Source organism: Dermacentor andersoni, chromosome 8, assembly GCF_023375885.2.
Source record: "Dermacentor andersoni chromosome 8, qqDerAnde1_hic_scaffold, whole genome shotgun sequence".
Taxonomy (NCBI): Eukaryota; Metazoa; Arthropoda; class Arachnida; order Ixodida; family Ixodidae; genus Dermacentor; species Dermacentor andersoni.
Window position 1 is genome coordinate 591961 of NC_092821.1, and position 14356 is coordinate 606316.

Here is a 14356-nt window from a genome sequence, read left to right on the forward strand (position 1 = left end):
GTACACGCTTAGGTATAACAAGCTGGTCACGGGTGGGAAAACATACATTTTTGATGGCTCTAGTGGTTCTGTTCGAGAATGTGCGCCATAGCAAGCAACACAGCCTTCTTCCCGATTTACTAGAAATAGAGCCGAACAACTTTCTTTTATTGTCGTAAACTATCGAAGCCTGAAGAATAAAACTAATGATTTTGCAGGCCTTCTATCAATATCAGAGCCTGACATTGTTATCGCCACTGAATCCTGGCTAGACTCTGACATTGCGGATTCTGAGGTATTTCCATCAGAATATGCTACATATAGAAAGGACCAAAATGCGCGGGGAGGGGGGGCGTTTGTTCTAGTTCAGGACACAATTGAAAGTGCACCATTTCTTCCAGCTGACGATACCTCAGAGTCTGTATGGTGCAAGCTTGCTTTTCAGATGGAAACACCCTTATTGTCAGTTCTTTCTACATACCACCAAATTTGAACACTGTTGAACCATTTGTCAGCCTTTCAAGGTCACTCTCAGTCCTGTCATCTGAAACAATAATTCTTGGTGGTGATTTTAACATGCGAGATGTTGAATGGCGTGACCTATGTCCTGTACAGAATAATAGGTCATTGCTTCAGTCTGCATTTTGCGAGCTAATAATAACCTATGGGCTCTTCCAGTTCGTTGATCTTCCTACTCGTTTTGGATGTACAGACGGAAATGTGTTAGACTTGGTTTTTAGTAAACAGAAAGATATCATAGACTTCATTGCACCTCTACCAGGGATTAGTGATCATGAAGTAGTTGCAGGCACTATTCGTTGCAGAAAAATAGAATTTACCAAAATGCGGCCGAGAAACGTATTCTTTTATTAAAGGGGTAATTATGAGGCTATTTCTAATGAGTTAAATGATTTTCTGCCTATAGTATTTGTGCGTTACAGTTCATTTAGTAGCATCGACAGTTTGTGGGTCATATTCAGAGATAAACTGCTTTCATTGACCTCAGATTTTGTTCCGTCTAAAGTGGTTTCGACTAAGCGCCACAAGGATAAACCCTGGATTAGGGTTTACATTCATCAATTCAGAAAAAATCCCAAACTTACAAAATATATTGCAAAACAAAAAATCCAAGCATGTACAAAAAGCTAAAGGATATCAGCACAAGACTTAAAAACGATATGCATCCTTCGCAACCTTCAATTCTACAAGCCTTAGCAGATAAACTAAAAACGAATCCGAAAGAGGTCTGGCAGTATATCAAGAGCAACAAGAAGGATGACACTGGCATCCCGGCCGTCACAAATGATGGTAACCTAATTAAAGAACACAGAAGAAAAGCCGAAGTATTTAACAAGTATTTTCATTCAGTTTTTACAAAGCCATGTAGCATTGCTATTTCTTACACACCGACACGATTACCGGAAATGGAAAACATTGCCTTGAGCAAGAAAGGAGTGGAGGCTTTGTTGTTTAATCTAAACCTGCATTCAGCTCATGGACCCGATGGAATTTCTAATCATGTTTTGAAACACTGTTCGAGACAGATACCGCCTTTCTTAGTAATATTATTCAATAAGTCACTAGATAATCAAAAGCTGCCCGAAGATTGGAACACAGTCAACGTGACTCCGATATTTAAAGAGGGTGAACACGTAGGCAATTACAGGCCGATATCTTTAACTTCCGTTTGCTGTAAGACTCTCGAACATGTCTTGTACTCTAATCTGATGAAGCATTTTCAAACAAATAACTTTTTCACTTCGGCTCAGCATGGGTTCCACTCTGGTTTTTCATGCGTGACACAACTAGCCGAATTCACTCGCAACATTGCACTGGGCCTGGACCATGGTGAACAAATAGATGCACTCTTTCTTGATCTGCGGAAAGCATTTGATGTCGTCCCGCACAATCTACTTTGCTTAAAATTATCATTCCTAGGCATTCCTGAACATATTCTCGGCTGGATAAAGGATTATTTACACCTGCGCAAACAGCAAGTTGTTCTTAATGGGGTAACATCGGCTCCAATGCACGTGCTATCGGGAGTGCCTCAAGGCTCTGTGCTTGGGCCACTTTTGTTACTTGTTTATATTAATGATTTACTAGTAGGCCTTAAATCAACAGTTAGACTGTATGCCGACGACTGCGTCGGCATCGTACAGTGAAATGTTATGCCGATATGTCCGTCTTACAGGACGACCTTGAAAAAGTATCTATCTGGTGCAAGCGGTGGCAGATGACTGAATACTGGTAAATGCTACCATGTGCAGTTTACAAAGAAAAAGAAAAAATTCCCCAGTTTCTATTGCGTAAATAATATTGCACTCAGTACCGCTAAGGATGTTAAGTACCTCGGAGTTACGTTTTCCGAAACGCTTGACTGGACTGATCATGTTAACTCAGTTAGCGCGAAAGCTTACCGTCTTCTTCACTTTTTCTGACGAAATGTTAAGCATTCTCCTTCATCACTGAAGGCAACCTTGTATTTAACAAACGTCAGGCCTATTCTAGAATATGCATGCATTATCTGGGATCCATACACTAAAACCTCACAGAAAAAATAGAACGCGTCCAAAAGCAAGCAGCACGCTTCGCAACAGGAAATTATAATTTTACTATCAGAGGATCCGGAATACTGGAAGGGTTGGGTTGGAAAACTTTCTTCACACAGCAAAATCCTAAGATTGAAATTCCTTTATAATATATATAAAAGTAAAACTGGTATCGACAAAACACTGTTCATCAAGGAGCCGCATTACGTTTCATCTAGGAGAGACCACGCTAACAAAATTAGAGCTTATCAGTGCCGTACCAATGTGTTTAAGTATTCATTTTTTCCTAACATGATTAACGATTGGAATGAGCTTCCTAATGAAGTGATGGCAGCTTCTAGTTTTGGAAATGCTGTTGAGAGCCATATTCTTTGATTGTTCTGTTATTCATCTCTGCACATACGCTACTGTTTTTGTTAGTTAGTTACTTTGTTACTCACTTTGTTTTTTACTTTGTTAGTTTTTCTTCCGCTTTTGCGAATTTCAGTGCTTAAACTATGTTGTATTTACTGATGTATTCTTTTGATGTTGCTGAATATGTTTCCATTGTGACCACCAGTATTTTAACCCCCTACGATAATGCTGTACAGGCGATGTAGGTATACCGAATAAATAAATAAATAAATTATACGCTGGAAGCTGTTACATACCCTCTAGGGAGCGTTCTGCCACAAGAATTTATCAAATTGGTTAATAATGGCCGAGATAGAAATATTTGAGTGCTGCGAACCCATGATTTCAGGAGGTGAGCACCACTGCCAAGTGAGACAGTCTCTTCACTTGCCCCGTCTAGCCTTCGTAAGCGAAATTCCTTCCCTGTGTTCTCCCATACCTTAAAAAAATGTTAGGCTAGTTGGTATTTTGAAATGAGAACCATCTTGAATTAGCACGCAATGGAACAGCACAACAGAAAGCACCTGTGTTCGTCGTCTTTTCTGTTGTACCGTCCCTTTGCAGGCTACCGTAAGAACCCGCATATAATACGAGGTTTTTTTTCCTATTATTAGTGTATCTCAGATTTTCACCTCGTACTATATGCAGTTCCGAACGAAAATTTCAGTCAGGAATTTAGGCTAGAAGTTTTGGTTTCGTGATTGCTGCGTGACTACAGCATCGTTTCTTTATTGTTGAGTGCCCACCGTGACAGCACATATGCGAATCACGCTTCGCGAAGTGCATCTTTTTTATTCGACATTGAAGGACCAAGATGTCTGGACCACGAAAACAGTACTCGGCTGCTTTCAAGAGAAAGGTTATTTTAGCCGCAAAGGACATCGGCAACAGTGTGGCTAGTAGGCAGCTTGGCGTGAATGAGGGAAGCATTCGCAGATGGTGTTGACAGAAGGAAGCCCTTTTCGCGTGCAGCGGAACGCGAAGAAGCTTTTGCAGCCCGTAAAGTGGGACATTTCCAGAAATCGAACTCGCCCTGACAGAGTTTGTACGCCAAGAGCGAGCCGCGCATCTAGCTGTGAATGTGGAGCTCATGCAGGCAAAAGCTAAGGAGCTTGCACGAGAAACAGGGCTACCGAGCTCCGTCTTGAAAGCGAGCAAGCACTGGATTTATCGCTACATGGGCCGTGCTGGTTTTTCCTTACGCCACCCAACTTGGATTTCGTAAAAACTGCCCGAATCGTTCGAAGAGCTGGTTGTGGCTTTCCAGTGCCACATTATTTCGCTGTGCAAGTCCAAGAACTTCCAGCCAAGACAAATCGGCAATGCTGACTAAACGCCGGTTTATCTAGACATGCCATCGCCCTTCACCGTGCACGAAAAGGGCTCTAAACAAGTTTATGTCCAGTCCATTGGCAACGAGAAAATGCAAGTTACCGTCATGTTGGTTGTGCACGGCAGACGGACGCAAGCTTCTGCCCTATGTTGTGTTCAAACACAAGACAACGTTGGGAGGTGAGACAGAGGTGAGGAGCTGTGTGCTCATGAGATGCCATGAGAAAGGCTGGATGAATGAGAATCTTGTGCTCGACTGGATAAAGTCCGCCTGGTGCAGGCGGCCCGGCGCACTGTTGTCGTTCCCTTCCATCCTCGTGCTGGACGCATTTTGTTGCCATTTGGCCAACTCGGTGAAGAGGTCGTTATCCCAGGTGGGATGACGTCTCAGCTGCAGCCTTTGGACGTTTGCGGGAACGAGCCGTTCAAGGAGGCAGGCAAGCAGTGTTGCGCAGATTGGATGCACTTAGGTGAGCCTGCAGTGACGCCGACCGGGCGGCTGAAGCGGGCTTCGCCAGCCGCGCTATGCAAGGGGATCGTGGACGCATGGGCCAGCATACCAGAGGACCTTGTGTGTTGCGCATTCAAGAAGCGTGGCATCTCGAACACGCTCGATGGCACAGAGGATGAGTACCTCTGAGAAGATAGGCCCAACAAAGAACTATCCGAAGAGAGCACAACTGAGGAAGACGGTGACTAAAATGCCGAGTGAAATTTAAATAAATGTTTTCGTCGAGTTTTCCTAACTCGTATTATACGTGGATAAAACATTTTTTTTCCATTTCGCATCCCAAAAATTTCACCTCATACTATATGCGAGTTCGTATTATGCGCAGGTGTTTATGGTATTTCAAGATGGTTCTTGTGTCCATACTGGAGCTCGAGCATCGCTTGACGCATACGTCACGGGCCCTGCCTTAATTTTTTTTCCCCTCGCTTTTTTGCTGCACTGCACACTTCCGCTGACGGCATCGCACGCAAGCTGCTGCGTTTGTCAGTGCTACACGAACACTGAGGTAGACACAAACGGATTACAGAGCATGACCGTGCACTGGAACATGGTAGAAAATGACAGTTTCGTTGTCTGCACATGCGACTGCACGATGAGGGGGGCAAGCACATGCAGTGGTAGTTCATCTCTCTTGCTGCGATGCGAAGTAAAACAAAAATGTGCAGCCATTTGGTTTGTATGTTTTATTAGTTCTCTAAACTTTAATTTGTCTATTTAAATGCCGGAGTTCCCATATTGTGTAATCTGTTGCTTCAACTTTAATTTGTCTATTGAAGCAACAGATTACACAAGATGAGAACTCCGGCATCAGAGCCAGCAGTCGAAGAAGTTGGGGACAAAGTGACTCGTGAGCGCAAGCGGTGGTTCGGGGCTTGGCAGGGCGCTCTTGGGCGTGGCCAGCCAGGACTTGGGCCTGCTAGCATGGACTGAGTGAGGGACCGCGCCGTTCGCATGACAAATAACAGATGTTGCCTTGAGTACTTCTCCAAATCACGTGCCACATGAGTGCAGCACTGCCATGTACGTTGGCACACTTGCGCGATATGTGTCGGCTCTCCGGCTGGGAGTGCGGTGCTCATGAGAAGGGCCAACAGAATTTTTTGGTTTGACATTTCAGCTCTTTTCGTGGCCCATAGCGATGTTAATACTTTGCAGACAGGATCGTTAGCGCGCATTGTGTGCACGGTGCTTCTCAGCTCAAAGTGGCCAGACCTGGCGAGGGGCCCTTTAAAAAAACTCTTTAAAGGGAACACCAAATTAATATGCCAGCTCTGTCTACAGCTCCCATCTAGTATAGGATAGTCTGGAAAATATTTATCAATAAAGTTTGTGTTGAATAAAATCGAGTGCTTTTTTTCCTCTGAAACTAATCATTTAGGGGAACTCTGTTGTACTGTATCCTATAAGGTTCGCAGTTTAATAGTAGCCCTGTGTTTTGGGGTCGTATAATATTTATTACATAGAAAGCTTTGCTTTCCAGTTTTTAACCAAAATGCAGAAGAGCTATCCGAACTTTACACCAGGTGGTTTATTGTAAGACCAAACTGAAGAAAGGACTGTGCATCATATGACTCGATCTCCACTCTGCGCATAGCTGGCACCAATGGTAAAAAGCAGGTGTCTGCGCTATTGGATTGTCAGGTTCAGCTTGATTTACCATCGGACAAAGATTCTGAAATCTCGAGTGTCACGGCAAGTTCACATTACACAGCTGCCCCCCTTCATTCATCCACTTTCAATGCAAATGCATGCAACTGGGTCACGACACTTTTGTGCCCACCACGTAGATACAAGGCTACTCTTGTGATGGCTTGCGCGAAGCAAGAAAAGGGGACCGACTTGCATCTATAAATGTGTTGGAAATGAGATAGCCATAAGGTGCGTTGCAATGACGGTGACCACGAAAGAAAGAAAACATTTATTTTCAATATAGGGCGAGCGGTCTTCAGGCTGGTTGGGGCCCCTATTCTAGGGCTCTGCTGCCTCGAGCTCTGCGGCTTGCCTGGAGTGTGGCAGCCCGCTGGGCTGCCTCCTCGAGCTGGAGAGCTAGGGCTCCCATCCCTCTCACGTTGTGGTTTCGTGAGTGCTGTCTTGAGGAGCCTTGGTGCATTCCCACATGATGTGGTCCAGCGTGGGCTCAGCCCCACACCACGGGCACTCATCTGGATATCGCTCTGTATCTATTTTATGTAGGAGATGTAGGTGCGGGTAAGTTTTGGTTTGCAACTTCCTCCAAGTGACTTGCTTTGCTTTACTTAATTTCCTCTGGGGTGGGGCGAATTTAATTTGAGCGCTTTTGTAATATTCAAGGATTGCTGATAGGCTCCAGCCTACCGGTTCGGGTTCGATGCTCACCTCGCTGTTGGGGCGCCACTGGTATGTTGCGTGTGCAGTGGCCACCACGTGGGCGAGTTCATTTCCCTCGATGCCAGTATGACCTGGTATACAGATGAGTTTGATTGCGCCAAGGTCCTTGGTTTTATTTATTATCTTGGCGGTTGCCATGCAGGTCCTACCATTTCGGTAGTTTCTTCACGCTTGCATGGAGTCTGTCAGGATGCGGGCTTCCTCACTTGTGTTGGCGTGCGCCGCAATAGCCGTAGCGATGGCTATCTCCTCGGCCTCGCAGATGTTGTAGGTCCACGCTGTGGTGCTCGTTACTTCTCTGTAAATGCCATCTATCACTGTGGTTGTAAACCATGGTGTACATGTTCTGTGTACGGTGGCGTCAGTGTAGTATGTGCTACTCCTGCCCTCATATGTTTTCTTGTAGTGTTTAGCCTTAGCCTCTCTGGGTTCCGGGTTTAGGACGGCGTTCATCCCTTTTGGGATTGGAGCATTAGTGATTTTGTCCCTCTGGGCAGTTGTAAGGTCCGCCTGCCTGTGTTGGAATTCTGTGCAGTCTCGGAAACCCAGTCTGCATAAAATGTCTCGTCCCGCTGTTGACTGGGTGAGCTTTAGCTTTTGTACATTGAGCTGTGCCTCCGTGAGTTCATCAAATGTATTCGAGACGCCAAGGGCCAAAAGGAGTTCCGTTGAGGTCGTTTGGTGGAGCTGCAAGGCTGTTTTATAAGCTCCCCGCAGACAGGCTTCAATGGAGCCTCTCTGTCTTTAGCAAGTTGTAGTAGGGAAGGCTGTGTAGAATTATACTTTCGACCAGACTTTTGACAAGCCGAATTGTGTCGTTTTCTCCTATGCCAATCTTTGTACTGCTGACCCTTCTGATCATTCTAGACGCCTGTTTTACGGATGTCTGAATACGGTTAAGGTTTAAGGTGCATCTTTGGTTTGATTGAAGTCACATGCCCAGGATGCGGATGGTGCTCCTCTCCTCTTTTTCCCAGCCATGTAGATGTCTAATTTGTGTTGCACGTCCGTCGGGACCGATCAGCTGCCCTGGCCTTTCCATGTCCTGATTAGCTCTGACTTCACTGGGGCACACTGCATGCCGTGTTTCAGTACGTATGCCCGGATGAGGCTTGTGGCTTCGTGCAGTCTCTTCTCCTTTCTCCCCAACGAGCCTGTGGTCGTCCAGACCGTGATGTCGTCTGCATACATGGCGGATCATACATGCTGCTCGATCTGGAGTGTCCTAGCTAGGCCTAGCATGGCTACATTGAAGAGGGTCAGAGAAATTACTGCTCCCCTGTGGTGTTCCGTGATGTGGCACTTGTAATAATTGTGACTCTAGAGTGGCGATCTTGATCTCAGCAGTGCGATGGTTAAAGAAGGCCCTAACGGATTTGTGGATTCTTTTCTCACACTTTGTGTCGGTGAGGCCGTCCAGGATCCCCTGATGGCTCACGTTGTCAAACGACTCATATCGACTGCCATGACAACGTGCTCGCATCCGGCTGTGGGTTGTATCAGCACCTCCTCTTTCACCTGGAGGGGGACGTCCTGAGCTCTGAGGTGGGGCCGGAAGCCAAAGGTGTTGTGTGCCACTAGATCATTGTTTTTGGGATGGTCCTGCATCTGTTGGTCTACCACCCTCTCGTATAATTTGCCTAGACATGACGTGAGGGAGATGGGCCGCAGGTTTGCTACCTCCAATTTCTTGCCGGGCTTCGAGATTAAGATTACCTGGGCATGTTTCCACTGTTGTGGGTTAGTGCCTCGTGCCCAGTGCTCGTTAATGAATTTTGTAAAGACCGTGATCAAGTAGTCGCTCATACTTCTGATCATTGCGTTGGTGACTTTGTCTGCTCCCGCTGCTGTATTCTTGGTCATACGCCCGATGACTGCACAGACCTCGAATTCGCTAATGGTGGCTTCCAACGTTTCCCTTGATATTATGATATCATCGAGCGATGCTCAAGAGACAGCCGCCACGAGAACGAAGATGAAGTTGGTTGCACCTCTTAACGCGAGCGAGGGTTGGCCTGGCTGCCTGGCTCCAGTGTAAATAACCCGTAAAGAGCCTCTTTCGTCTGTGTCTTTTCACACGTAACAATATTCTGCTGTAAACACCTAGCTGTAATGTTAACACACAGATTTTGAGCATGTCAGAACGATCGTATATGTGTCCATTCCTTTGTTTAGAGTGTCTAGAGGTGGGGGGGGGGGGGGGGGGGGGAGGACGCTCAAAAGGGATGGGAAATCAGTAGTGGGTTCTCTTTCTTTTTTGTAAAGCCTGGTGTATCTTAAGGGAGTGTGGCTGCAAATGTTGAAAACGTCACTGTAATCGCTCTAGGCAACACTGATGTACGCATGCGCATTTGTTCATTCTTCCTGCCCTGCTCTAAGAACAAAATCAGTTGAAGTTCAGCGCTCAATCTCGTTTCAAACTCTTCCTTCCCAAGTCTTCTTTTTTTCCTTTTTTTGGCGCTACAATGTATTCATTAGATTCCATTCCTTGCTGTTTCCACAACATTAGGAAAGGTTTCGGCACTTTAACACAACTAGTTGAATTCTCACACGACATTCTCTGTGCCCTTGTTATCAGCACCCAGGTCGACACTATATTTCTAGATTTTTCCAAGGCTTTCGATACTGTACTGCATTCGAATGTCTTAATAAAGCTTAATATGATCCTAAAAAATTCTTACTTGGTTAACTGGATTGCCAGTTTCCTTTCTCATCGGTGACAATTCGTATGTTATAATTCAATTAATTTTTCTGATGACGTGTCATCTGGTGCACCCCAAGGGTCGGTTCTTGGTCCTTTACTATGTCTACTATACATTAATGACTTACCTCGAAACGTCACTTCACACATGCGCCTTTATGCGGACGACTGTTTTGTATCGCGTGATTAACACACCAGAAGATCACCTTGAACTAAATTCGTCATTTGTCAGCTTCTGTACCTGGTGCTGCACTTGGCAAATGAAATAAGTTCTACTAAAACTGTGATAATGTCATCTTCTAATAGTGCCTCTCCTTCATTGATCAATTACTTTTGACTTATTCTTGCACAGGGTCTCGGAATACAAGTATCTTGGCGTCATATTTACCACTAACATGTCCTGGTCAAAACACATTAATTTCATTTGCAACCAGTAAGCTCGGGTATATGAGGCGCAATTTCAACAATTCTCCAAAGGAAACCAAGTTACTAATGTATAAAACTTTAATTCGCCCTATCCTAGATTATGTTTCTCCTGTCTGGAACCCTCATAAGCAGTGCAACGTTAACTTCATTGAGAGCAGACAACGAAAATCTATTCGATTCTTATATCATATATATTCGTATATCATCGCTATGATCACCATTTTTCACCCTCCCGTGCCTTATCTTCTCTGAACCTAACCCTTTTATCCATACGCCGTCACATTGAGTCATTGAAGTTTCTGCATGGCATGGTCAATTTTGTTATTGTGTCTCACATCCTATATATATTCCTTCAGATATTTTTCGGTCAAGTAGGAGTCACCATAGCCTTAATATTAAGCCTTACTTTGCTCGATGTAATAAATTTAAATACAGCTTTTTTCCCACGTACTGTTGAATTCTGGAACTTAATTCCCAGAAGAATTAGGTCGCTGCCATTAAATGATTTCCTGTTAAAAGTTAATTACACCTGATTTTATGTATTTTATTCTTGTTACAGTGTATTTACTCATTCTCGTTTTTGTACTAACTCTGTGTTGCTGTTATATTGAGTTTTATTTGTGTCATCTTCCTTATTTCTCGTGAATTTTTCAATGTTATTGTTTACTTGTTTTTTGTATGGCTTCTTGTCTAACCCACTCCTGCAATAGCCTCATAAAGGGGCTGCAATATGTGTAAATAAATAAATAAGTAAACATAGTTTCTGTAGCTGCCACCTTTGTGTCGCCCAGCTTATGGAACTAATGCAGTAGAATCTCGATGATACGATCATGCCTGATACGAATTTTTTCATGAGTCCTGCCCAAGTCTATTAGCTACAATGTGCTGAATTTCGATTGTTGTGAAAAATGCCCGTATCCTGTGCTTTTGTTTCTGCATGGAAAAATATACCAGTGCGTCTATCTGAATCTCTGATCTCTCATGTCTATAGCAATACCAAGACGGCAGCGCTGCATCAACTGAAAGGCGCTTGCGCAATCAGCAGTATTATAGCACCACCTCAAGTCAAATTTTCTTCCCAATTTCAAAGACAACACACTAAAAAAGTGTAATTTTCCCAAATTATATGGTGTGTTTCTTCCAAGTAATTTGCCATGAGATAAAGGAAGGTCTTGGGATTGTAGAAAAAAAAAAATTCAGAAATCTGAAATTTTGAGCAAGTCAGCCATTTCATTTCCACATCTCTCTTTAATCTACCGATTTTTAATGCTTTTGGGTGGTTTGAATTTTGGGTGATATGAATTTTTACGCCGTCCCAACAGATTCGTATCACCAAGATTCTATTGTACATGTATTAGCTAGTGCACTGGTAAGAGTTTCTTAGTGGATTCAGTTTTTTATAGATTTCACAAAGGAATTTGAGCTTGTTCCTCACTCTTTATTAATCTAAAAATTAGTGTCGTACAGCATAAACAGGTCAATTACTGCATGGATTAAAGAATACATAATTGCACATAGTCAGAGGGTCATTCTAAACAATATGCACACACATGAGGTTAGCGTGACGTCAGAGGTAAATCAGGGTTACGTGTGGAGTTCCTTGTTATTTTATTGCAGTAGCAATTATGTGGACACTCCAGGCACATTTCTACCATCGGCGTTGCTGTGAGGTTCCATGATACCATGCTTGTTAATTTAGTTAGTATGCTTATGTCTACAAGTTTATATGGCTGATAAAAGTAGTATCCTTACTTCGTATAGCTGTCTACTAATTTGCTATTGCAATCGATGGTTCGCCTTTCACGGGAAACTACGACTTGTTAATTCTGACGAGCAATATCAGCAATATGTACAAGCATCTAATCAGTATTTGATGCTTGTTGTTTGTCATTATATGATGCACTTTCTTTTTGCTCTGAATTCAGTAGTTGATACGTACCTTTTATTTGATGTGGTAGGTTTTTTTTTTAGGAGTCTAGTATTGATGCTTTTTTTTTATGTGGATGTGCTACCTGTATGTTTCCCATTTCCCATTTTGTAGTGTGTAACTGCCCTGTACAATACCTTATCCACCCGCCGTGGTTGCTCAGTGGCTATGGTGTTAGGCTGCTGAGCACGAGGTCGCGGGACCGAATCCCGGTCACGGCGGCCGCATTTCGATGGGGGCGAAATGCAAAAACACCCGTGTACTTAGATTTAGGTGCACATTAAAGAACCCCAGGTGGTCGAAATTTCCGGAGTCCTCCACTACGGTGTGCCTCATAATCAGAAAGTGGTTTTAATAATAATAATAAATAAATTTTTATTTCTGCCTCAAAGATACATGGACAGAGGAGCTGCAGGAAAAGCTGTAAAAATACAGCTTGACAAAGCCACAGCCCCCATTTGGCACGTAACACCCCATAATTTAATAATTTTTTTTTTAATGCCTTGTCGGCGTTGGGGGTATATATGGGCCTAGCCTACTGCAATGAAATTAATGTTGTCATTGGGGCTCCTGCTCATTAGGCCTGTGTCTCAGATCATCTATAGAAATAAAAACTGCCAACAGGTGAGGGATGTAGGAAGAGAGGCCCACTCCTTGGCTCGGGTGTAAGCCACCTCCATCTCTCCATCTTTTCAGCAGCAGCGGCCAGTAACGGGGCACCCCAGCAGCCACCGCCGGGTGTGTGCTCATCTGGCCAGACGCCACTGACGCCCTCGGCACGGGTCTCGGCCCTCAACATTGTCGGCGACCTCCTGCGCAAAGTTGGCGTGAGTGGTGCAGCATGCATTTTCACTTTTGGCTCTGGCCTCAGAGGAGGCAGGGATTTCCCATTTCGATTGGCAAGGCCCCCGCAGTTGTGCACTTGAGAAACTGCCTAGGGGAATGCAGTGTTCACCTTACATTCAGTAAAATACTCGCATTAATTCAGGATATCTCGACTGGCTCAGTGGCCAGGCATGCATATGTACAGTCGAATCTCGTTAATTCAAACTCCCAGTTTATTTGAACTGACGCTGTGGTCCCATCAAAGCTTATTTATTTATTTATTTATTTATTTATTTATTTATTTATTTATTTATTACCCTCAGGACCGAAGCACCATAGAAGGGAGTGGGTAGACAATAAGCATAGTGCACAATAATGTAACAAAGCATAGTAAGGCATGGTAACTCCTAATTATACAAGGTTAGTTAAAGCATATTTAAATCGGATGTTATCATAAATAAAAAGCAATGTCGGAAGGAAGGCATTTCCAACCTTGCGAAGCACGAGGTAAAAAGGAGTAAAGAAAGGTTTTAGTATAACATGGCTCGATACCAACCTTAAAGTGATGGTCAACACGGTCCGATATATAATGTGACTGAAGAATGAATTCGTCACGGAGGGTCGGGTGACAGTAAAGCCTATGAAAAAAAAAGTTAGAACTGAAGTTTTTTTGGCAGGATGCTAATGACGGAAGAAAGATTACAAATTTTGTAGAAGTTATACTGGTAGTGCAGTTATAACAGGAACAGATGAAGTCACTAGAGTGCAGCGGTGGCGTAGAGGTAGAGTATCCACCTCACATGCAAGAGGACCATCGTTTGAATCCTGGTGCCGCGCAATTTTTCACTGGATTAAAAAAAAAAAAAAAGATCCATGTGTGGGTGAAATTGCATAAACAGGCCTGGAGTGCAGCCTTAAAGCTGTTTCACATGTCGCGATTTTCAGTCAGCGACAGAGCGAATTCCGTCGCTCAGCGACCGCCGCGACGTCGTGGGCTCTCCGCAACTGGATTCCAACAAGTTGGTCGCGCCGTCGCTCAGTCGCAGCAATCGGCACGATGTGGGAGGGGCAATGTGTGTTTCACCGTGCATTGGTAGCTCTGTAGAGCAATGTCGCACGTCAGTTCCAGCTGTGTTTAGGGCGTACCCACCAGCTTTTGCGGCTTAGGAGCTTCATGAACATTTTTCTTTTCTTCCGCTTACACAATTCGTTTGAAAGGAGAAGCTGCACGCTATCCAGGTCGGGAGAAGGACGCCGCTTCAACATAAGGCACGTACCCACTTGATCGCCGCCGTCGTCAACCACTTCACCGCTACAAATTACGCCAGCTGCTTATATACGGG

At 44.2% G+C, this 14356-nt stretch overlaps 1 protein-coding gene across 5 annotated transcripts in view; it reads left to right on the forward strand.

Annotated features, from left to right (window-relative positions):
• Window positions 1-14356, forward strand: part of LOC126526693 (nuclear distribution protein nudE-like 1) — a 463503-nt gene that overhangs the window by 311934 nt on the left and 137213 nt on the right. For 4 of the 5 annotated variants that reach the window (XM_050174557.3, XM_055068353.2, XM_050174556.3 and 1 more), the window contains exon 8: window positions 12885-13015. In XM_050174557.3, coding sequence (XP_050030514.1) covers window positions 12885-13015 — 131 coding nt within the window. The remainder of the gene's footprint in view (window positions 1-12884; window positions 13016-14356) is intronic. The other variant, XM_050174554.3, reaches the window with a different exon arrangement.